The sequence below is a fragment of the Sceloporus occidentalis genome, unplaced genomic scaffold (genome assembly GCF_023333645.1).
Source record: "Sceloporus occidentalis isolate IW3139 unplaced genomic scaffold, rSceOcc1.0.p SCAF_380, whole genome shotgun sequence".
Classification (NCBI taxonomy): domain Eukaryota; kingdom Metazoa; phylum Chordata; class Lepidosauria; order Squamata; family Phrynosomatidae; genus Sceloporus; species Sceloporus occidentalis.
The window spans coordinates 56,167-80,897 of NW_028317360.1; the positions used below are offsets into that span (position 1 = coordinate 56,167).

Sequence of the window (24,731 nt, forward strand, 5' to 3'; positions counted from 1 at the left end):
GGTTTCATAGACGACAAAGGAAGGGATTCTTTACAGTAAAGACAATAAAGGTATGGAATTCACTGCCAAGGGAGGTGGTGTTATTTTTAGAGCTTCTTGATCCAAGGAGAAATCCGATTGCCTCTTGGAGTCAAGAAGGAATTTTTTTCCACAGATGGCAGAATTCTTAGCAGCTTAATTAGGGTTTTTTGGCCTTCTTTTGGATCAAGAATAGGAAGGTTAGGTAGAAGGGTTGAACTTGATGTACTTCGGTCTTTTTTTAACCTTATGAACTATGCAACTATGTAACATTAATGCTCAGACACGTACACATCTATGCTCACACACACATCGATGTTCACACACACACACATACACACACATGTGTGCTCTCACACACGTACACATGCGTGCTCTCACACTTACACATGCTTGCTCTCACACACACACGTACACGTCCGTGCTCTCACACACACACACACACAAACACGTACACATCTGTGCTCTTACACACATACACATGCGTGTTCTCACACACACACGTACACATCTGTGCTCTCACACACACGTACACATCTGTGCTCTCACACACACGTACACATCTGTGCTCTCACACACACGTACACATCTGTGCTCTCACACACACGTACACATCTGTGCTCTCACACACACGTACACATCTGTGCTCTCACACACACGTACACATCTGTGCTCTCACACACACGTACACATCTGTGCTCTCACACACACGTACACATCTGTGCTCTCACACACACGTACACATCTGTGCTCTCACACACACGTACACATCCGTGCTCTCACACACACACATCCATGCTTTCACACACACGTACACATCCATGCTTTCACACACACGTACACATCCATGCTTTCACACCCACGTACACATCCATGCTCACACACACATACACATCCATGCTTTCACACACACGTACACATCCAAGCTCACACACACACACACACGCACGTACACATCCATGCTCACACGCACACAAATACACATTCATGCATATATATATATAAATATATACACACACACAAACACTTATACATATATCCCAACTCACAGGTCCATAGACATGGTTGGATGGGTTTAGTGTGGAAGAACTTGACTGGCTGCACAAAGCAGCTGACTTCAACCCCATTGAGCACCTTTGGGATGAACTGGAACAGAGATTGCAAGCCGGGCCTTCTCATCCAACATCAAAATGCAATATTATAAACGTCCCTATTAGTGTAATGGTCCCAATACTTTTGTCCATATAGTGTATCTCAAAGACAACAGGCTTATTTACATTTCTGCTATATCTGGTGAATCAGCAGGAAGCCCGTATTTGCTCGATTATAAGACGAGGTTTTTTTCAGAGCAAATGCTCTGAAAAATACCCCTCGTCTTATAATCGGGGTCGTCTTATAATCAGACCTCAAATAGGTCTGACTATGAGACGACTAAGATCCAGATCCCCCCAGCTGCAGGGGACCTGGATCCTCCTGTCTCCCCCCCCCCCGCCCCACTTACCGGTACTTCTGAGTGTGTAGTTGGGGCAGCGTGTAGATGTCTACGCGATTCGCGTAGACAACTTCCGCTGCAGCAGGAAGGAGGTGTGGCTAGCAGCAGGGGTTGTCTGCGTCCATTGCACAGACCTTCCCCGGCTGTCAGAGATCAGAGTTCCCCGTACCGGTGCCGGTGCCGCACCTACACGCTGCCCCGGCTACATGACAGGGAAGTCAGAAGCACCGGTAAGCTGGGCAACCTATTCAACCTGCACGGGGAGCCAGAGTTCTCAGGAGGGTCTGGAGAGACAAGTGTGGTCCCTTTTCCGTCACTTGTTAGGGTAGCTTACAGTTCAAAAAGTAAAAAAACAAACAAACAAAAAACCCTATGTGCAATGCTTATAAATCTCAATGTCTGCTTGTTACAGTCAGCAACGTATTTTCACAATACACTCCTTTCATGGAAGTTATGCCGCCTGTGTTTGGTTGCATGAGGAGTCATTACAGAGTCAGCATGACACAGCACACACACAGCCGAGTCTGGCCCACACCATGTGTTTCTGTTACTTTAAGTGCTGGCATGTTTACTAATCAAATATTACAGGGGCGACGTGAATGGAATGAAGCTGCAAATACTCGCTATTTGGATTAGTAACTAAACAGACATATCTTTTTACTCATAAAGTTGGAAACATTTTCAGCATTTTAACTTTGTCTTTTTATTCAACCAGAAATTTACTCTCACATTTAGGTTACCCACGCAAATTACCGTATATAGTTTTCAGGAAAAGTGAATCATTCATTTGAAATCATATTTATATATACTGTACAACACACTGTATTTAAGATTTTTAAAAGAGAGAATGGGGAAAATTAGACATTTTCCACAGTTTTATCCATTAAAAACTGTACACAGCTCATTCAAAGTACGGAATATATATATTGTCTTGAGTTTAGAAACACTTCATATGCCTAAGATTTTCCTCTAGATTTTTTAAACACAAATGACAGAAGGGTTCCATCACTTTTTTTATAGGGTTAAGTAGGGGCAAAAAGGTCAACTTACAGGGGGGGGGGGGTTGGGGGGTATGGGCACTGCAGCTTTTTTTTTTCTTTTTTACAGCTTACCTGTGCATTGTTAAAGAATACCGTATGCCAGACTAACTGGGCTGTGTAACCCATGACAGGAGGGTTCCCAGCTGGGTTGTAACTAGAAACACTAGGGCCCCAGTGTAAAAACAAATTGCGGTTACAGCTAGCGGCTTTTAAAGGGGTGGTCACCCGGGCCCCTTAGAGAGACATTACAAATGTGACAAAATGTACATTTTAGTGTCTACCAAGGGTGAAGTTATATAAAAAAAAATTCTATATGCAGCTTGATTCCAGTAGTGTGTGTATATTGTGACAGTGTAAACCCCAGGGAGATGCTTAGTGTGGCATTTGGGTACAGGTGCTATCCAGATCGTCAATATGGGTCCCTGGGGTGGAGCAATTGGAGAGCAGGGTGGGCCAATGCTCCGTTTCCCCATGCTGTGGAAATTCCATGCCGGGTTTTCCAGGAGGCAAGAAATCTGCAGGATCCGGTCCGGGATTCCTATGGGGCCGGCATCAGGCACAGGTGCTGGACATTAAAAACCCCTGGAGCTTGATACTCAGAGAGACTGTTGGGGGAAGCGGAAGTTCCCTGTGCTCCCAGGGCAAGGAGAGGCCCTGAAGAAGACAATCCCTGAGCCAAGTGAGGCAATACCTGCCTGGACATTTGTGTGCTGTCTGTGGGAGGTTTTGCAGAGCCTGGCGTAGCTGGGTCTGGCTGGGAGGTTTAGATAGGGGGTGATTAGGCTGGTCAGTCTGGACCAGCATAGTTCAGTTAGAGAGGGCTCCAAATGGGAGCTAGGTTTTCTTTTTAGGATTTGGTTTTTGTGGTTTCAGCGATTAAAAATAAAAATCTGTTTTGTTACAAGCCGGTGTTCCCGAGACTGATTGCCCTAGAGTACTGTGCTTAGGACCCCTAAAAGTGACATGTATGGCCCTCCTGCTACAGGGTTTGTCTTAATATATATAAACCCACATATATAAACCCATATACATATAGTGCAACAATGTTTAAGTATGGATTTATAGGTGACCATATAAATAGCTTCTGGCCATAGGGAAACCCCACAAGAGACCAGGATCACCACAGGCACAGTATCAGCCAAATCAATGGCTCAAAATGACAACCAGACCAAAGTGGCTGGGTTAAAAAGGTATAACAAGTTTTATTCCCAAAACAACAATCCACATCTTACATTTACAACAAATGAAGACATGCTCCAGAGGGAAGAACCTGGCCTTACGCTGTCGATAGCACCGTGTACTTCCAGCCTCCAGCCGTGTGGTACAGTGTCCCACAAGACTTCTGGTTAATGTTTACTTCCTGGTGCACTACACATTTCGCCCAATGGGCTTCCTCAGGTGCTTAAACCCTGCCCCTTCAACAGTCCTTATATATAGTCCAATTAAGAAAATGACTTTTCTCTACTGTCTAGATTGCATAATCTCCCATCAATTGTCCAAGTTGCTACCCTTGTGACCATGAGTGTTACGCCCCTGGTTCCCAGGCTGCCATTATCATTAGTAATGGTCCTGATTATTTATGCATCCACATTGGTACATGTATCTGTGATCAGGTATTAACTATTGTATTTGTTAGAGGAATTAATCTACGCGGAAATAGTTTTATGCTTAGAACTTTTTCAAAAAGTCTAAACTCAACCATTTAATGTTTGCGCTGAAAATCATAATTTATTTCTCAGAAGTCCATAAATTGTTTTCAAAAAAAAGATTTTTTCTAAAGGCAAGCATTGTAGTACTTCTGCAGGTTTTTGAAGTTTAATATTAGGCTTTTCCATGTTTTCTTTGTGTGCGAAACATGGATTCCATGTAGGGACAGACATGGCAACTAGTGACGCATTCCATTCTGAACCTCTTTTAATCCTTTGAAGAAGCACCTTGCGTTTGGGTATTTCAGAAGTTCAACGGACTTATCAATTTCTGACCGTTCAGACAAGTTTGACATAAAGTAAGAAAGCAAAATCTTCATAGTCATCTACATGTTTTGACCATGAATCCGTATAATGTATCAAGGCATTAAAAACAGGCTGTTTACATTCCAGCTGTTTCTCGTTCTGTCAAGTTAGGAGTCACAAAATCTTCCTCATACCTTGCAACAAGCTTTTTCTTAAAGGGACAGTACATGTTCCCTGACACCTCTAACTAAAGAAGAATGCATGGTAGAGCACTCAGTGAGCAGTAGCATGTTCTAGTGAGCCAAGGCCTATGGTGGCAGAACTTGGTGGGCTGTTAACCCCCACTGGTTACTCTTTACTACACTTCACATGGGATGGTGAATGTTTACACAATCCTTTTGGTTAACTGGTTGTTAGTTACTAATTCATTACATTTCTTTTCCAAGTATTCTACATGGGGACTTTGTTAGTGTTAGCATATGAGGGCATTCGCACCTCAGATGGGTCTGGTCGGTCAAGTAAATACATAACTCATTTGGCCACTCAGCTTTTTAGTGAATAGACCTCTTTGCCATTTTGTCTTACTTTCCATTTTAATATATTTATTAGACTTGTGCATTCGTCTTCGGGCAAACATGAAAACGCACACAAAGAGTGCGTTTTCGTGTTCGTTCCGAAGACACGCCGAAGAGAAGACAGCGGCGGTAAAACGTAGGCGAAGACACAACAGACGAAGACCAACAGAGTCGCTCGTACAGACTTTAAAAAGTTAACCCCTAATGAAGCAACTTGTCCGGCAGATCCCACTGGTCTCCCTGTTCTATCATTTATTAACTGATAGAACAGGGAGACCAGTGGGATCTGCCGGGTAAGTTGCAGCACCAGGAGCCTAAAAGTCTGTACGAGCGACCAACAGAGTCGCTCGTACAGACTTTAAAAAGTTAATGAAGCAACTTGTCCGGCAGATCCCACTGGTCTCCCTGTTCTATCAGTTAATAAATGATAGAACAGGGAGACCAATGGTATCTGCCGGACAAGTTACGGCACCACGGGGTTAACGCGTACCGCAGCAGCTCTGGCATAGGAGTTTAACAGTCTGTACGAGCGACCCTATTGGTCGCCAGGAGGGGGCTTGTCTACCATCAACCATTTGCAGACGAGCCCCCTGCTGACGACCAATAGAGTTGATCATATGGACATTTAAACTCCTGGCGCCAGAGCTGCTGCGGTACGCGTTAACCCCGTATTAACCCCTTAACCGAAAAAAAACGAAGAAAAACCGAACACGAAGAATGTCCACGAATATTCGCCCGAAGAGAAGACAGGAACAGGCGAATATTCGCGGAATACGAAGATTTTTTTTTTTCCCGAAGACGAACACGAAGAGCCCCCTGGTGCCCAAGTCTAATATTTATACTGTTTTTAATATGTGTGTTTAACTTTTCTGAGTTTTCTTTTCTACCAGGCCATACAGCAAACTAAAGTTGAAGGATGGTGATGTTATGATGGGATCACAAGTTGCCAGGTAAATTTCAAGCGAATTAGTGTCTTTAATAAAACAACTGCATTATATTTCTTTCACTTAATTGTACATTCCTTATTTGTAATATAGCTAAGGTCAGAGGCGAGCCTAGGGGTAGTGACATCTTGGTGCTGCATTTGTTTGGATCCCCCGTAACGTAAACACACACTAATACTAACGGACAAACCTGCTCTAACACCCACTCACCCTAACGTTTCCGCACACAGTACGTGCACAAGTCTACATCCTCTTCCTCGAACCAATAAGTCGAGGCTTATCCCTGACATTCTAACACACATACATTTACTCGGACCAGTTACTAACACTATACACCAACACACCAAATACTGCATATAACCAGACTCTCCCACTCTCCAAACATCATTATAGCTTGTCATAATATTGCATTAGATTAGAACGCTGTCACGTATATTTTGTTCTACCAGAAAATTGTCAATGTTATTATAAACATTAAACCTCTTGTGGTGCATTTAAAAACAAATCTTATGGCAATTAATAGATTATTGAAAATCCATCTTAAAGGGTGGTGCAAAAGGCTGTTTGTATTTAATATCCACATAACTGTTAATAACTGTATAATTCGTTAATGTTAAAATAATCCAGGCTCTGCTATGGAGAATCCCTATGTAGAGGTGGAACATCACTGATGCCAAGCTGTGATAGTCCCTATTACCCAGTTTCTTGATCTTCTATAAATATGGCCATATGAATTTTATTGCTTTCGCTGCATTAATTGATTTTGCTGACCATGTTTTCTCCTTGTTTTCAGGGTTATTGAAAGTAAAAATCCTGACTTCCCTGTAGGTGGCTATTTTGTTGCATATGCTGGGTGGACAACTCGTTTCATATCAGATGGTAAAGGGCTTCGTGCACTGCCTTCTAACTGGCCAGAGAATCTTCCCAAGTCATTGGCGCTGGGAGTACTAGGCATGCCTGGGTAAATTCCAATAGCAACTCTCATTAGTCCATAGTCCAGCATAAATTACAATCATAAATTAATCATAACCTGTTGACTGCAAGGTCAAAGTGCCAACCACATATCTGCTAAAAGCGATAACAGAAAAATGGGCCTGCAGCATTCTATTGCCTATACACAGAAGGCTTGTGTTTTTAAGTGAGGCTTTTAGACTTATATATGAGGCTTAGTTTGGGAGAATACTGTGATGTCAGTGGCTGACTGACAGCTTCTCTATATGTAAATTAAAGATTAGAAAAGTCTGATCTCTGCATGCATCTATCAATGTGATGTCAGCAGTGCCCCAATTCCCAATGTCAAAACTTCCTTCCTTCCCAAAATAAATGAATAAAAAAACACATTCTGGCACTTACATTTATATAAGTAATATTGTTTAAATAAAAATTACCTTATATGCTTTTATGGACAACAGTCACAAGTCATTGGCACAGGGCCCTCAGCTTGAGTTATAATGATGAGTTATAACCCTCAACACTTTTGTGTGGGCTAGGGGTGGAAATCAATGGCATATTTGTGTGAATGTGTATTTTCTTACTATATACCTGACTTTGGATATGCCACAATGTGCATTATCACCTGCATGGGCTGTGCGTGCAGTCTATCTGCTTAGGTTACCCAAACAGGGAAAAGGCTAAAAATAATTTAAAATATTAAATCCAGACCATCTAATATATTAAATAATTTTCACATAACAATATGGAGGAATCTACCATTTTTTATGTTTTCTTATATTCTCCATAGAATGACAGCTTATATTGGCCTGTTAGAAATATGCAAGCCAAAACACGGGGAAGTTGTCCTTGTCAACTGTGCAGCTGGAGCTGTTGGCTCTGTAGTTGGACAGATTGACAAAATCAAGGTACGTAAACTAAGAGCAACTGACTAGGTTGTGACCACTATGATTTCTATGCATTTGCCATTAGATATCCATGATCATGAGCAGTGGATGGAAAAGTGGGGGTGCACAGAGACCTGACAAGTTTCTCTGAGATAACGCCTAACACTCAATAGTAAATACTAGACTTGGGCACCAGGGGGCTCTTCGTGTTCGTCTTCGTGCTCGTCTTCGGGGGGAAAAAAACCTTCGTATTCCGCGAATATTCGCCCGTTCCTGTCTTCTCTTCGGGCGTATATTCGCGGACATTCTTCGTGCTCGTTTAATCTTCGTTTCCTTCCCGGTTGCCTAGCAGGGGTTAATACGGGGTTAACAACACATCGGAGCAGCAGCAGCTGCCGTGAAGGAACGTGTGTGCAACTCTATTGGTCGTTTCGGCAGGGGGCTGGTCTGGCATCAACAAGTGAATTGCAGAACGCACTTCATTCGTTGATGGCAGGCCAGCCCCCTGCCGAAACGACCAATAGAGTTGCACACACGTACTGAGGTGTACTGTACACAAAATGACCTAGAGACAAATGCTCCAAGGAACTTGGCCTCCGTTTATCATACACAGTCACACATCCATAGATGTTTAATAAAAGAATAGGGATTATTTTAAATTTTTAAATTGATTTTGGACCACTTGTAATACATGCCTAACATTTGCTACCTATTCACAATGGCATACTTTGCAACAACCCAACTTTTACTGGACAGGACTGGAAAAAAGCAGGACTGTCCACCAAAATCTTAGGTGTGTTGGCAGGTATGCGGATGGAAAAATGTTGGACAAGAACTAAAAAATAGCTTAGGGTTAATGTACGGTTATGTTTAAGATTAGTAGCAGTGCACTGGTTTGGTTAAAGATGTATTATGTCTAAATAATAATTTAATTTTAATTTTAAGGGGTTTTAAAAAATTAAGGGGTTTATTTAAATGTATTTTAAAGTTAGATTTATTATTTAGTACTTTATTATATTTATTTAATGTTTATACTAGTGCTACCTACCGAGCTATAACTACCAACGTGTATTTTGCATACCTAGATAGCTAAATTAGATGGGACAGGACTGGAAAAAAGCAGGACTGTCCCTGAAAAAGTTGGGTCTGTTGGCAGGTATGTGGATGGAAAAATGTTATAGTATGAAGTGTGAGTTATAGCGTTAATGCTAGTGAGTGTAGAAGTGAAGGCCAGGACAAATAACAAGAGGAAAGGTCCTTGTGATTTGTGCATTGTACGTGTATGTGTTATGTGTGTTATGTGTGTTGTCACTGTGTGTTATATGTGTTATGTATTATGTCACTGTGTTATTTGTGTTATTGTGTGTGTTATGTTTGGTTGGTTGGTTGTGTATCAGAAGGAAAATAATGAAATGGAAATGGAAAAGGCGAATGAGTGGGCAATTGGCGACCCACTCACCTGTTTCACCCCAGAGCAAAGCATCCAAACACTGTCAGTCCTAGACGTTTGGCAGCGGACTTCCAGAGCTCGGACACAAGGCCCTAGCGTAAGCTGGCCACTCCGGCGGAGGTAGCAGGCGTTGCCACACCGCAAACAGACGCAGCCAGGGGGGAGAAACTGCCCTTACCATTAGGGACATTTTGGGCATGACTCTAGCCAGGAAGCAAACTGGCACGGAAGAGATGCTGGCACCACCACCACCAGCAGCAGCAGTGAAAAATGGGAAAGGCGAATGAGTGGGCAATTGGCGACCCACTCACCTGTTTCACCCCAGGGCAAAGCACCCAAACACTGTCAGTCTTAGACGTTTGGCAGCAGACTTCCAGAGCTCAGACACTAGGCCCTAGCGTAAGCTGGCCACTCCGGCGGAGGTAGCAGGCGTTGCCACACCGCAAACAGACGCAGCCAGGGGGGAGAAACTGCCCTTACCATTAGGGACATTTTGGGCATGACTCTAGCCAGGAAGCAAACTGGCACGGAAGAGATGCTGGCACCACCACCACCAGCAGCAGCAGTGAAAAATGGGAAAGGCGAATGAGTGGGCAATTGGCGACCCACTCACCTGTTTCACCCCAGGGCAAAGCACCCAAACACTGTCAGTCTTAGACGTTTGGCAGCAGACCTCCAGAGCTCAGACACTAGGCCCTAGCGTAAGCTGGCCACTCCGGCGGAGGTAGCAGGCGTTGCCACACCGCAAACAGACGCAGCCAGGGGGGAGAAACTGCCCTTACCATTAGGGACATTTTGGGCATGACTCTAGCCAGGAAGCAAACTGGCACGGAAGAGATGCTGGCACCACCACCACCAGCAGCAGCAGTGAAAAATGGGAAAGGCGAATGAGTGGGCAATTGGCGACCCACTCACCTGTTTCACCCCAGGGCAAAGCACCCAAACACTGTCAGTCTTAGACGTTTGGCAGCAGACTTCCAGAGCTCAGACACTAGGCCCTAGCGTAAGCTGGCCACTCCGGCGGAGGTAGCAGGCGTTGCCACACCGCAAACAGATGCAGCCAGGGGGGAGAAACTGCCCTCACCATTAGGGACATTTTGGGCATGACTCTAGCCAGGAAGCGAACTGGCATTGAAGAGATGCTGGCACCACCAGCAGCAGCAGCAGAATTGGGAAAGGCGAATGAGTGGGCAATTGGCAACCCACTCACCTGTTTCACCCCAGGGCAAAGCATCCAAACACTGTCAGTCCTTGGCGTTTGGGAGCGGACTTCCAGAACTCAGACACAAGGCCCTAGCGTAAGCTGGCTACACCGGCAGAGGTAGCAGGCGTTGCCACACCGCAAACAGACGCAGCCAGGGGGGAGAAACTACCCTCTCCATTAGGGACATTTAAGGCATGACACTAGCCAGGAAGCAAACTGGCAGAGAAGAGACGCTGGCACCACCACCACCACCACCACCAGCAGCAGCATTGGAAAAGGCGAATGAGTGGGCAATTGACGACCCGCTCACCTGTTTCACCCCAGGGCAAAGCATCCGAAGACTGTCAGTCCTAGGCGTTTGGGAGCGGACTTCCAGAACTCAGACACTAGGCCCTAGCGTAAATTGGCTACACCGGCGGAGGTAGCAGGCATTGCCACACCGCAGCAAGTGCAACCAGGGGGGGAAACTACCCTCTCCATTAGGGACATTTGAGGCATGATTTCAGCCAGGAAGCGAACTGGCAAAAGATAGTGGCACCACCACCAGCAGCAGCGTTGGAAACGGAAAAAGGTGAATGAGTGGGCAATTGACGACCCGCTCACCTGTTTCACCCCAGGGCAAAGCATGAAAGTCTGTCAGTCCATGGCGTTTGGGAGCAGACTTCCAGAACTCAGACACTAGGCCCTAGCGTAAATTGGCTACACCGGCGGAGGTAGCAGACATTGCCACACCACAAACACGTGCAACCAGGGGGAGAAACTACCTTAAACATTACAGAGAAAAAAAATTAACTTTCCAAGCTAAGAGCTGGGTAACCCAACTTGGGCAGATTGAATTTAAGAAAGGCAATCTGTTCCATCAGATGAGGTGCCATGCGTGAGCGCTGTGGACTCAGTATGTTTCCAGTCATAGAAAACACGCGCTCACTTTGAACAGTGGTTGGCGGACATGATAGTAGCTGCTGCGCAACCCATGAGAGTGCAGGCCACACACTCTTCTTTTCATCCCAGTAGCTAAGAGGATCAACATTAGGCGCAGAAGGAACTTCACAGAGGTAAAGTTTGACCATTTCAGCAGCACTACTCTCCTTTCTGCTGCTAGCTCTGTCAGATGGTCCAACTATACTCCCAAGTGCCTCTTCCCAAAACGCAGCTGCTCCACTCAGCTGTGTTGTGCTGCTTGTGGCACTGCTGCTGATGCTGCTGCTAGGAGTAGCAGACCACATCATCTCTTCCTCCTCCTGCACCTCTCCCTCCTCGGACAGCATTCCCATTTTACGCTGCCAGTCACGCACCTTGTTGACCAATTGCTCCCGGTAGCTACTGAGAACATTAAATTTCAAAGCTAGCTTTCCCTTAATTCTTGGATCGCAAAGGCACGCTAGCATTATTTCGGGACTCTCTTCCATTCGTTTGCGAAGGTGTACTTTTAGCAGATCCTTCAGCTTCCTGGCTATGGCTGCTACGTCAGGATGTTGAGTGCCACCTTGAACAGCCTCACGGTTTCCAAGGAACACATCCATCTTGCTGCCTAGATGGGAGAACACTGGGATTACCTGGGCCAGACTGGCAGTGTTTGATCTTAAATTTTCTGTGGCATCCCTGAATAGTTTAAGGACTGCCACTAGCTGGGCGATCACTGTCGAATCCTCCCTATTCAATGGAGAGGTAATCCCAATATTGTGCTCTGAGGCAAGATTATGGATTGCCCTCTGCTGCTCCAAAATCCTCTCCAGCATGTCTAACGTGGAGTTCCACCGTGTACTGACATCCTGGCATAGGCAGTGTACGGGAAGACCTGACCTCTCTTGCTCTTCCCTCAAAAGTTGGCTAGCCTTAACACTATGGTGAAAGTGCCCAGCGATCTTTCTGCAGCGGGACAGAACTACTGCTGCCACATTAGTTCCTTCTGACATTGCTGCCTTCACTACAAGATGGATGATGTGGGCTGCACAGCGCACACCAACAATATGACCATCTCGCAGCGCTTTCACCATATTGGCACCTCCGTCAGTTACCACAAAACCAACTTCAACATTGGTGCCCGCCTCTGCTCCCACCCAAAGGCTAAACATTTTCCTCATTGCATGCAGAATATTTTGGGAAGTGTGCTTTTCATCCATCACTTCTGCATGGAGAAGGAAAGATCGGTAGCCTGCTGCAGCAGCTTCCTTAGACACACCGGGCTGCCACCAGTGTGCTGTCAAAGAAAGAAAGGCATGCTGGCCGCTAGGTGCACTCCACAAATCTGTAGTGAAATGAGCACACTGACCAGCAGCCTTGGAAAGCTCCTCTTTCACTGCTGCAACACAGGACCGATACAATGAGGGGACAATGTTCCTGCTGAAAGTGGAACGTGACGGAACTGTATATTGTGGAGCCACAGCCGCCATCAATTGTTTGAAAGGCTCCCCTTCGATCATAGAGAAGGATGCCCCTCCAACAGCAATGAACTGACCAATCAGTCGTGTTACTTTATTGGCCTGCTGTTTGGGCATTGACCTTTTGGATTGGAATGCCACAAATTGTTCCAGGGTGGGCTGGACATGCAGTGCTCCAACCTGCCTTGGTCTCTGGCTGCCAGCACTAGCTGCTGCTGCTGTTGCTGCTGCTGCTATTGGCTCAGAAGAAGAAGCTGTTGGGGTTTTTCCACGGCCACCAGCTATGCTGCCTGCACTAAGTTTTACTTCTGCATCTTTCCCCAATAGCACAGCGTTGTGTTGAGTGCTGAGGTGATGCTTCATGCTAGCACTGGTTAAATGGCCAGACACTTTCCCTTTGCTTATTAGCTTCCCACAATGTTTGCACTTTCCATAGCGCCCTTCTTCAACATTTTCAAAGTGCTCCCAAATTGGGGCGCGCATAGCCTTGGAGTGTACCTTGGGTGCTGCTCCTACTGCTCGGGGTGGATGAACAGAGGCAGAACTAGTGGTGGTGGGACTGGTGGTAACAGTACTGGCCATAGTGGGACTGCTAAATGCTAGGTTTTGCTAGGTTTTGCTGCTGCTGCTGCTGCTGGTGGTGGTGGTGATGGTGATGATCGTAGCGGAGAAGGTGGAGGCTCAGGGGAAAATTGTGCACTAGTCATTTGGACACTGCTCCCTGAGGAATCTGATTCCTGACCACTCATCTCCTCTACTTCCTCTGGCTCATAGTCTAGCTCTTCATTAGCCAGATCAAATGGAATTCCTGCTAGGCTGGAGCTAAGACTGATATCGTCGTGAGACTCGTGACTAGTAGTAGTGCGAGCAGGAAGAATAGACTCTGCACTTGGCCTCTCAGTCTCAGGCTCCTCTGCTACCTCGCTAGGTGAAGTCCCACTATGTGTAGCCCTCTCTCTAACTGTCTTTACAAAAATTTTGTAAGGACTTGGTGGCTTGCTAGAGGTACTAGGAGGACATGGCGTGGCGGTACCAGTGGGAACAGTAGGGGCAGCACTAGTGGTGGTAGAGGCGGTGGGGGTGGTTTTCCCTACAAAGGAATGAGATCGCTTTTGTTTGGGACCCCTCTGAGTCTTGCTGCTAATTTGGCTCTGCTTGGTACCTTGCATGCTGCTTGTGGATGGGGAAGATGCTGCTTGGGGCAAAAGGCACTTATTTTTAGTCACTGGGCTGGTACTACTTGTGCTACCCTTTAACTTTGAACGTGCTTCTGGTGCTTTAGGCTTTCCGTAAAAAACCATAGAGCTTGTGGGCCTAGCCGCACTACTACTGCCTGCTTTTGGTGCCTTTCCTTTACTTGATGATCCTTCAAGCAATGCTTCCCCAAATGATAAGCGAGAGCTTGGCCTACTTGGCCGACTAGACTGACGCAAAGACTGCATCTTAGAACTGGTGGTGGTGGTGGTGGTGGTGGTAGATGGAGCTTGTCCCTCCTTAGTCCCAAAAGGAGGATCCATTTCAAATTTTGTGTTGTGTGTGTAGTGTAGTGTAGTGTTTAAAAAACTATAAAAAAATAAAAAAAAAAGAAATAAAAGAAAGGAAAAATGAATTAAAGACAAAAAAATTAGAGGAAGTTCTCTTCAGTGCTACTGCTTAAAAAGTAAAACTATGCACTACTGCACTGTGCTGTTGTGTGCAATCTGGCAAAGTGCTAAAGTTATTTAAATTATTAACTATTTAATAACTAGCAGTATTTTATTTTTAATTTGAATTTACACAGGCCTAAGAGCTTAGCCTACTACTATGCTAGCCTAAAGCTATATTTCCTTACTATAAGTCTACCTCTAGGCAGACGCTCTCAAACCCACTAAGCTAAAGTGAGGTTAAATCAGATTCAGTATGATTTATTAATTAATATTAAGTTATATAATATTAATAGATTAGAAATAATTTACTTATATATTATGTATTATAGATAGAAGAATATAGATTATGAATTAGAAATTAGAATTAGAATTACTTATATTATAGATTATGAATTAGAATTTATATTGTTATATATTATTTATAATATATTATAGATTAAGATTAAAGAAGATTAGAATTATTTTAGTACTACAGCTAGTAGCTTGAAGCTTTGCTTAGTACAGCTCGTCACAGTCAATTTTTCTTGAGAAGAATTAGAAATAAAATAAAATGTCACAGCAAAACAGTTAGCTTCACTGCTTGCTGAACAAAAACACACAGCACTTATGCGGCTGCACTCACTAGCCCAACAAGTTCACTTCACTGATGGACTGAGGTGAGCAAAACAAATGAAATAAAATGAAAGATTATTAATTAAGAAAAATTGACTTGGTCTCTTGCTGTTGCTAAAACAAAGCACAAAGTATAGAGCTGCAGCACCAGTACTAATAAGATTAGCTGAACTATACGCTAGTAGTAATTAATTAATATTATTACTTTTATTTATAGCTAATTTAATTAACTATTAAGATAAGAAAGAATTATAGAATTATTGATATTACTGATTTTAGATTAGACACTAGTAGATGTCTTGAATGTCTACAGTACACTCTACACTAGTATACTATTACTAACTATAACTGACAAATATATATATAATTTGATAATGAATTCAATTATTAATTATATTAATTAATATTACTGATTTTAAATTAGACACTAGTAGATGAATGTCTACAGTACACTCTACACTAGTATACTATAGTATATATATATATGACTGACAAATATATATATAATATTATAATGAACTATTAAATTATAGACTCTATTAAATTATTATTTATAAATTCTATTTAATTTATTTAAGCAGGACAGGCAGTAGGCACTAGTGCCAGCCCAGGGCAAGGGCACCCCAGTGCCACTGAGACACTGGGTGCACTGTCAACTCAACAGCACTTACACTACAGTTGATGACAAATTAAATAAAAAAAAATTAAATTAATCAAATTATTATTAATTATATTAAGTAGCACTGAAGTGAGGATGAAGTACACTGTGAGAAATGGCAGGTTAAGGCTTACCAGTCTCACACAGAACAGAACAATCTCTCTGTAACGCTCGGATGCAGCACAGCAGTGTTGCCAAAGCAGTCACAGCGAAAAATGAATGGATCTCTCAGGCAAGCTCTGGTCTTATAAAGGCGCCTTCAGAATTCAAAAAACAGCAGCACAGGCATTGGACGAGACCCTTAGCGTGACGTCACAAGAGTGAGCTGATTGGACAGACGAGATCAGCTCACTCCTGTTTGAAATTTTGGCGGCTGCGCGGCAAAAACGAAGAAAAAAAAAAGAATCTTCGATTCTTCGTGGTTGTGAGTCTTCGTCTACTCCTACGTTTTGCCGGCACTGTATTCTCTTCGGCGTGTCTTCGGAACGAAAAAAAAAACGGCCTCTTCGTGCTCGTTTTCATGTTCGCCCGAAGACGAATGCGCAAGTCTAGTAAATACTATGAGATGTGTTTTCCTTTGGAGTTGGCCTAGGGCCACTTCTTCAATCTCTACCCCTGCAGAAGGCATCCCAAATACAATAAAAGGGCCTGTGCGTAGGCATATGATGTCATAACGCTGTGCACCACATCGTAAAGGCGAGCATCGTCTTTTAATGAAGTCTATGGGGGCTGGGCTGAGCTGACACAACATCCATAATGTTGGTTAGCAAGATCTACTTTCACTGAGGAGCTAGATCATCTGAGAGGATGGTCTGCTCCCTAGTTTTGTACCAGAGGTACTGTTGTCTCCCTGAACTTGCTGCCCTAGACCTAGTCGCCCTAAGCCAGGATACATCACTACTGTGAGATGACCAAGTCCTTAGTGAATTCACTCTCTTTTTGTCTGTGGGCACTATGCTTCACTAAGGGAATATAAACTCATATCTATCATATAATTTGGTAATAGCATGTTATTATAAAATATTTTTATAGCGGACATTTTCTATGGAATTCCACATTTTTGTTAACTTTGCTTAGCAAATGCTTGATTGTAATCCAATGTGTTATATACAATGAACACTTTGTTGGTTTTGTTGTTAATATGACAATAATCATCCCAATCTTACATGATTTTCTGGCTGATGCACAAAACGGCAAAGTAAATCATAATGGTCAAGAAGAACGTATTGTTGATAAGAGAACTCGCATACCTCTGATAGCATTGAGTCAGCTGCAATCGTGCCCTGTGATTTGTGGTTTGATAACCAGGACAACTAACTTTTATTAGGTAGAAAAGTATTACATGAAGTCTTAAAACTATGTTGCGGTGAACAACCTTTAAATTAAATTTCCAATGTTGAATAAAGCCATTTTTGCTTGTGCTAATTTGAACTACTTATATTCCTGCTCGGTGCTATAAGGCAGTTGGATCTGCTGGCTCAGATGACAAAATTGCCTATCTAAAGGAAATTGGTTTTGATGAAGCCTTTAACTACAAGACAGTGAGCTCTTTGGAGGAAGCTCTGAAACAAGCATCTCCAGAGGGATTTGATTGTTATTTTGAGAATGTAAGTTTATATTTTTGAAACATTTTAAACAGTGCCTTAATCTCCAACATTATAGTTTTGCAAATCAGGAAGGGCAGGGGTCAGTGACAAAAAAACCCTGTTATTGGGAAAAGTACTGGAGGCCTCTGGAAGGGACTGGTACAGTTACAAATGCTACCATGTAATAAGTTTACACGCACTGGGTGAATGCATTCGCACTGTGTGGGCTCCCATTGACTCCTGCGGGACATTTTCCTGCACCATCCTTATTGGGGATGTCCTAGCTTCTACTATTATGTCGTAATGACCATTCAAAAATATTCTTAATATAAAAGGAGGTTTAACATAAAATCCCTTTTTAAAGAACATGGGGCATGTCAGTAGAGATACTGCACTTCATATGCTTTTGTGTAATTACTGCCAATTGACATTTCTATACAAAAATATTTGGTTTTAGAAAACTTTATTTTCAATATATCCTTTATTCATATGCATTAACATTCATACACATTCATATGTCCTTCATTTTTATATGAACTATTGTAAAAGTGTTAAGGTGAATTGACAAAAGCATTGCCATCACTTATCTGTGATGGGTTAACACTACGGTTGAATGAGTTCTGTTTAAATACTACAAAACTTTGAGCTTCTAAATAGAATGGATCTTGTATTTGTGCCCCCAAATTATGTGTTTTCTTTGTTCCATTAGAAAATCAGCCGTTTCCAGTTACATCGTTTCCAGTTAATCGTTATTTACAACATTAACCCCTTCTGCACTGGATTTCTGATCCATTTAATATATATATATATATATATAGATATATATATACTTTTCTTTCAAAAACAAGAACATTTCTAAGCAACCCCAAACTTTTGAACAGTATAGTATATATACTGTGTGTATATATATATATATATATATATATATATATATATATATATATATATATATTGTGACAGTGTAAATTCCAGGGAGATGCTTAGTGTGGCATTTCGGTACAGGTGCTATCCAGATCATAAATATGGGTCCCTGGGGTGGAGCAATTGGAGAGCAGGGTGGGCCAATGCTCCGTCCCCATTCTGTGGAAAATCCATGCCGGCTTTTCCAGGAGGTTAGAAGTCTGCAGGATCCGGTCCGGGATTCCTATGGAGCCGGCATCAGGCACAGGTGCTGGACATTAAAAACCCCTGGAGCCTGATAATCAGAGAGACTGTTGGGGGAAGAGGAAGTTCCCTGCGCTCCCAGGGCAAGGAGAGGCCTTGAACAAGAAGACCATCCCTGAGCCAAGTGAGGCAATACCTGCCTAGACATTTTGTGTGTTGTCTGGGGGAGGTTTTCCAGAGCCTGGCGTAGCTGGGTCCGGCTGGAAGGTTGAGGTAGTGGGTGATTAGGCTGGGCAGTCTGGACCAGCATAGTTCAGTTAGAGAGGGCTCCAATTGGGAGGTTTTCTTTTTATGATTTGGTTTTTGGGGGTTTAAGTGATTAAAATAAAGTGCTGTTTTGTTCAAAGCTGGTGTTCCCGACTCTGATTGTCCTAGAGGACTGTGCTTAGGACCCCTAAATGTGACATGTATGGCCATCATGCAACAGGGTTTGTCACAATATATATATATATATATATATATATATATATATATATATATATATATAATATACGGTGTATTGTTTTCTTAGCTCTCTGCCAACATAAACCTTCTGGTCCAGGGTAGCAGAACGTTGACTCCAATCCAGCTTCAGTCCCCTCTAGGTGGAGATCTAATCTCTGATAATTAGCCGCTGGCATTTTTACAATGGAATTTATACTGGAAAAAAATGTAAGGGGGGGGGAGGAGCGTAAAGGAATGATTCAAGGTGCTAACCTTATGCCATAAAATATATCATAAACCACCCAAGATCAAAGAGGAGAGCCAGAGAGTCCCGTGGGCTATAGAGGCAGAAGCATCTCTTTTTCAGGTAAATACACTCTGTAATTTACGTTCATTACATACAAGATTTACTGATCACGTATGTTGTTCAGGACCAGCCATGTTAGTCATATAAATGGAAAAAAAATTGTATAGGGGTCATAGCTTTCTTATTAGACTAACGTGTTTATTTTAGGATGTTCTCTTATCCACCACCCATTCCCATGGTATGAGTTTTGCTTTGAGGTTGATATTCTAGAACGCTCAATGCTATTTTTTATATATTTTAATTAAATATAATTTTGTTTGGTTACGGCAAAAAAATAGTGTAAAACACAAGGGTGGAAAAAATACTTAACACAATCTTTAGTATATGAAGGCTAAAGTATTGCTAAATAAAGTGTTAAGGTGACTAAACTATCCTTACACTACGCTTTTTGATGCTATTATAGCGCAATATTTTGTCTTATAAATATCTTAACAATATATTGATAATACACAATTATTGAATTTCATTTTTAATAATATTTATTATTATAATTATCTTATGTGGCACCATCATATTCCACAGTAATGTACTATAGGATATATATATATATATATATATATATATATATATATATATATATATATATATATATATATATGTGTGTGTTTTCTACTATGTTTTATATTATGTTTTGGTTGCTGTTTTACAGAATGGCTCTGGAAAACTCTGGAAGCGAAATGGTTGCAGACACAAACTCCGAAAAAGGAGTTTTTTTCTTTGTGGGCTGAAATATTAAATGCGAGAGAGAGAGAGAGAACCACAATTTAGGTAACATTCTAGAAAGCTGTTACAAAACATGACACAACAAAAGTTTTACCGAGAGGGTGGTTGATGCATGGCACAGCCTTCCAGATGAAGTAGTTGAGGCTTAACCAAGGATTGATTAATTTTAATATTAAGTTATACATACACTTGGGAACTAGCTTGGCACTCAAATACAACACTTCTGAATTAAGTCACCCATACTCAAGCAGGGGTATGTTTCATTAATGTTCGTGAGCTCAGCTGTTCTGAGAAAAGTTAAAAGGAGTGCTAATTCACATACAATAACACTTTCTATAAAAGTGTAAAATAATTGTCTTTCTGACTATGCTTGGCTTGCTGTGTGATTTTTAACTCAGGCATGCAGGGACTTCGATATTCTCTTTCTTTGTAAAAGGTCATGTTTGCGTATTACTCTTGAGTGGCAGTACGGGAAGAGGAAAATGACTACTTTTTTATGCCCTTGTTATAGCAGATTATACAAACAGGACCTATGAGATCATCATGGTGTCTATTGCAGGAAGTATTATGCTGGTATCTGTTGTTATCTTATTGCTGGCAATCATAAAAAAGGTATGTCATGTGGCATTGATAAAGATTCTGCAGAAGACCCAGACAGATAAGGGTGATTTTAAGGATGGGGGACCAGCTGATCCCCATAATTCTCTTATTTCTCATGATATGAGGTCAGGCACTGGCACCTTCTGTTTTTTTTCACTTGTAATTATATGTATGCCCTCAAGGGGTATTTGTACTTAAATGTAGCTATGTCTTTAGTTTTGCCCTGATCTTATACATATTTGGGAGGGACACATAACCTACCTCCTCATCCTTGTACTGAGTGTAATCTTGGAGTACCAGGACATGACTTCACATAATAACACCTCCAGAGGTCACACAGGTTGGCCAAAGGGGTATTAGGGAGGTCTGTGCCTGCTGTGATGTCCAACACACAGGAAAGCCTAGATCTAGATTTTACTTTGCAGTCTTATTTAGTGAGTGCTGATGTTAGTGTGATAAGGCTGTCAAGCGAGCATTGAGATTGTTCTTAATGTGTTTTAACACAGCCCAGCAGTTGAAAGGGTGATAGTAGGGTATTATGTCAAAGTTGATACTTTATTGGGCCAACATACAAAACAATGTAAAGTTACAAAGGTTTTCAGAAAGTCATGGGTCTCTTCTTCAGATGGAATATTTTCTGTGAATATCACTTGTTTAAGTGGTTCTTTGTCCTTCGCACAGGCGTTGGGGTGGCTGTGACTCCTCTTACAAACAGTACGCAGAAGAAACAGGAGTCTCAAGTGTCAACGTGAATCGGAACACACATGACAACATCTCCACAACTGACTTCAAAGGCCCGTTACATATTTGTTACAGAGAAGGATAAACCACGCCCGGAGAGTCCCATCAGTGGGGTGAAGCTATCTAGAGATGCTCTTTTCTATATTTCTCTGATAACCTGTGTGACGGACTCGTCCCTTCAGTCACACCGCTGTGGATATTTATATTCCCCTGGAACCCAGTTTCTATTTTATACCCCTTTTTCCTGTTGCCCCGACCCAGAAGCTGCCCTCTGCCACCCACACCGCCAGGCCCAGTACCAGGACATACAGGTTTTACTTTTGGAGCTGCTGGGCGGCTAGAATAGCCTCCTGCCCCACAATGTATACCAGACAGGATTATCTCCACAGGGTGTCCAGCCAGGGCTCCAGCCTGACTGTCGGTGGAAAATATCAGAGGTGGGGGTCTGTTTGAGGCTAATCCCTTTATCTCCCATATTGTTCCTGGGAGACCTGAAAACCCGTTCAAGGCCCCACAATAAAATAATATCTCCATTTGTCAGGCCTTTGTATCTGTAACCAATGTGATGAAAACAAAGAATACATTTCTCATAATGGGATTCAGATTGAATTAATTGATTTTTATTTATGTATATTTTGAAGAAGCCAGGCGTTGTATCTTTATAACAATATCAACATTTTGTCAGTTCCATGGTACAGTTGTGTCTATGTTAAGTATCTATTGTGTATTTAAAATATTTGAAATAAAATTAAAGGTGTAGCAAAGTCTTGGTATTGTTCTTACAGAGCTCCACAAGCAAAATGGACACTTAACTGCATAAGTTGTATGATTTATATTGATAGGTGTATGTTTGGACATTAGAGGTCTCTCCTACAGAAGAAATGTTGACGAAAAGACCTCTGAGGTCCAGAAAGCTTATGTGCTTATGGCATGGAACAGGTTAAAAAAGTATCAGTGGGTGCAGGGTTATGTAGCAAGAAGGAAAAATAGGAAACTAGAAATGTACGTACCGTTAGTATCCAGGTAGATAATTCTGATACCAGCCTGGAGTTGTTTAACTTTTTTATATATATATGACACCCCAGCCTAAAAAGCTTCCATCCACCAATTGGTGTACCCAAACCAAAGTGCTTTGTGAAGACATTCTGGCTGTTAGGTACCCAGCCAGACATGTAGAGTATGCTCTTTCCTCCATACACAGTGAAACTTTGGTGCTGGTACATGTCAGAGGTAAGGGTGATGCACAGTTCCCAAAACCAAATTGCATTATCAATAACAATAAAACATGGTGGGGTATACCTTTCCAATCAAAGTCAAACAGCCTTACCTAGTGTTACGCAAGACCACAACATGGTATACAAAAGTTGTGATCAACCTGACCCAAGTTGCCGTGTTTAATACATAGGGGCTTTAAGATAATTTTGGAACCGGAAAAAGCTACACTTTTCTACAGTTCCATTTTAAGATTTTGAGAAACATCCTAATCCAAAGACAAAAATGGCATTTTCCTTGTACGATCCCCCCACCAAACGCACAAAAAGTCTGCTATAAAAAAGGTATTAGGACAGACTCCTTAGGTACCACTGCCCTTCCTGCCCCTCTCTAATAGGACTCTGTATCATACAAAACTAGGGAATTGGAAATGTTTTCAATAATATATATTGTTCTGCTTTTGCTTTAACAGTAGGATAGCAATGACATCCTGGTGTGTTTGGATTCTGTTTTAGTTATGTTTATTTTTTATTAATACTGCTGTATTTTTGTAATACTGTATTTTCTGACACGATCACACTATGTTGATCTCCTCTCCGTATCTGGTGTTATTCACTGTCCACTGTTCATTCTAGAGTCTTTCGGACCCTGGTATTCTTACCAATATCATTTTATTTTAGCGGACCGTTGTTTTACTGTGCAAACGCGGGGGGTGTCTCCCATTCCTCTAATGTACACACTGTAACTTGTCTTTACGCATACATTGAATAAACGGAGATTTAAATTAAGATAACAAAAAACAGTAGGATTGCTGCAACTTATTAAAACAAGATGAAAATGTGGGGTATTTTGATGGCACATAACCTACATAAAAACTCTAAGCAGCGTTCCAGGCAAATTCCAAAACAAAATGTAAAGAAACCTATGCATGTAGGGTATTTCCATAATCTAAAAAAAACATATACTCGATTTCTCTGCCATAACACATAACCTGTGCCAAAAAATTCTAAACGACACAGAAGCATTGGTGAAAGGTTCAGGAAAGTCCTGGAATGTATCCTGAAGCCATTAGTGACATATCCTAGATTGGGTGGTGATTACGGCTTCTTTGTTTAAAATTTCCAGTTACAAACTCAACATACTAAATGTAAAAAAACTGTTCCAAAATAGCAATATACACCTTATAAGCCCAATTAAAATGCTCAAAATGCATATACAATCTGGACACCTGAATTGTTGTTGGGGGTATGTTCTGTCAATTTAACTGATTTAATGAGGGATTAAATATATCTGAAAAATATGGGGTTTTAGTATTTTTTATAACATTACTCACGCTAAATGTTTAACTATGATGTGTGTGAAGATGTAAGTGACGTCTATACATATGAAAAAAGACGCACTGATGCAACTTTGTAACCTTTTAAATTCATACATTGTCTTTTTTTTTGTACACCTGTGCATTGGCAAAGGGCCCTGAGGAAGCCAGCCATGCAGCTCTTGAGTGTACACACTGGTTGGGCCCGATCCATTGGTCTGGATAAACTCCATTCATTTTTGTTATTACATATGGTTACAGCTACTATTAGTCAATAGTATAAAAAAAAACCACAACAGAAACTAATGGTCATTTAATTTATTTATTATTAATTACAGCATTAATTAATTAATAGTCCAATTAATTAGGCCTGAAAGAGCTGATCATGGTGACAGCTACCTCGAGACTCACGAAGAGTCACCTTTCAGCACACAGGAGAGGAAAAACCACCCTAAGGGGGGAAACCTCTGGGGAACCATGGCTTGAAAGGTTGTCCTTCCCTCTGGACACTAAGAGGTTAACTGTGTATTTATACCTGTAGAGAAGAAAAGGCAAAACATAATTGACAACACGGGAGCACAAAGCTTCTGTGGATGATTATACCTCCATCGCAAGCTCATTCCCTTGAATAGGCTTAACATCATCAGTTCAATATGAATGGACATAGCATTAAACATGGAGATGGCATTACACATGGACATAGCATTAAACAAGAACATAGCTTGGACATGGCATTAAACAAGGACATGGCATTTAACATTTTCATAGCATTACTCATGGATATAGCATT

The 24,731-nt window shown here is 42.0% G+C and overlaps 1 protein-coding gene across 1 annotated transcript; it reads left to right on the forward strand.

Moving 5' to 3' along the window:
• Positions 1–5,967: 5,967 nt before the first annotated feature.
• Positions 5,968–19,170, forward strand: LOC149273388 (prostaglandin reductase 1-like; the record flags this gene model as incomplete). The annotated part of the gene is made up of 5 exons (XM_089506378.1): positions 5,968–6,027; positions 6,815–6,982; positions 7,763–7,881; positions 17,263–17,417; positions 19,102–19,170. Coding segments are annotated over 5 exons (571 nt in total), but the record flags the coding sequence as incomplete, so codon positions are not given.
• Between the last annotated feature and the right edge of the window lie 5,561 nt (positions 19,171–24,731).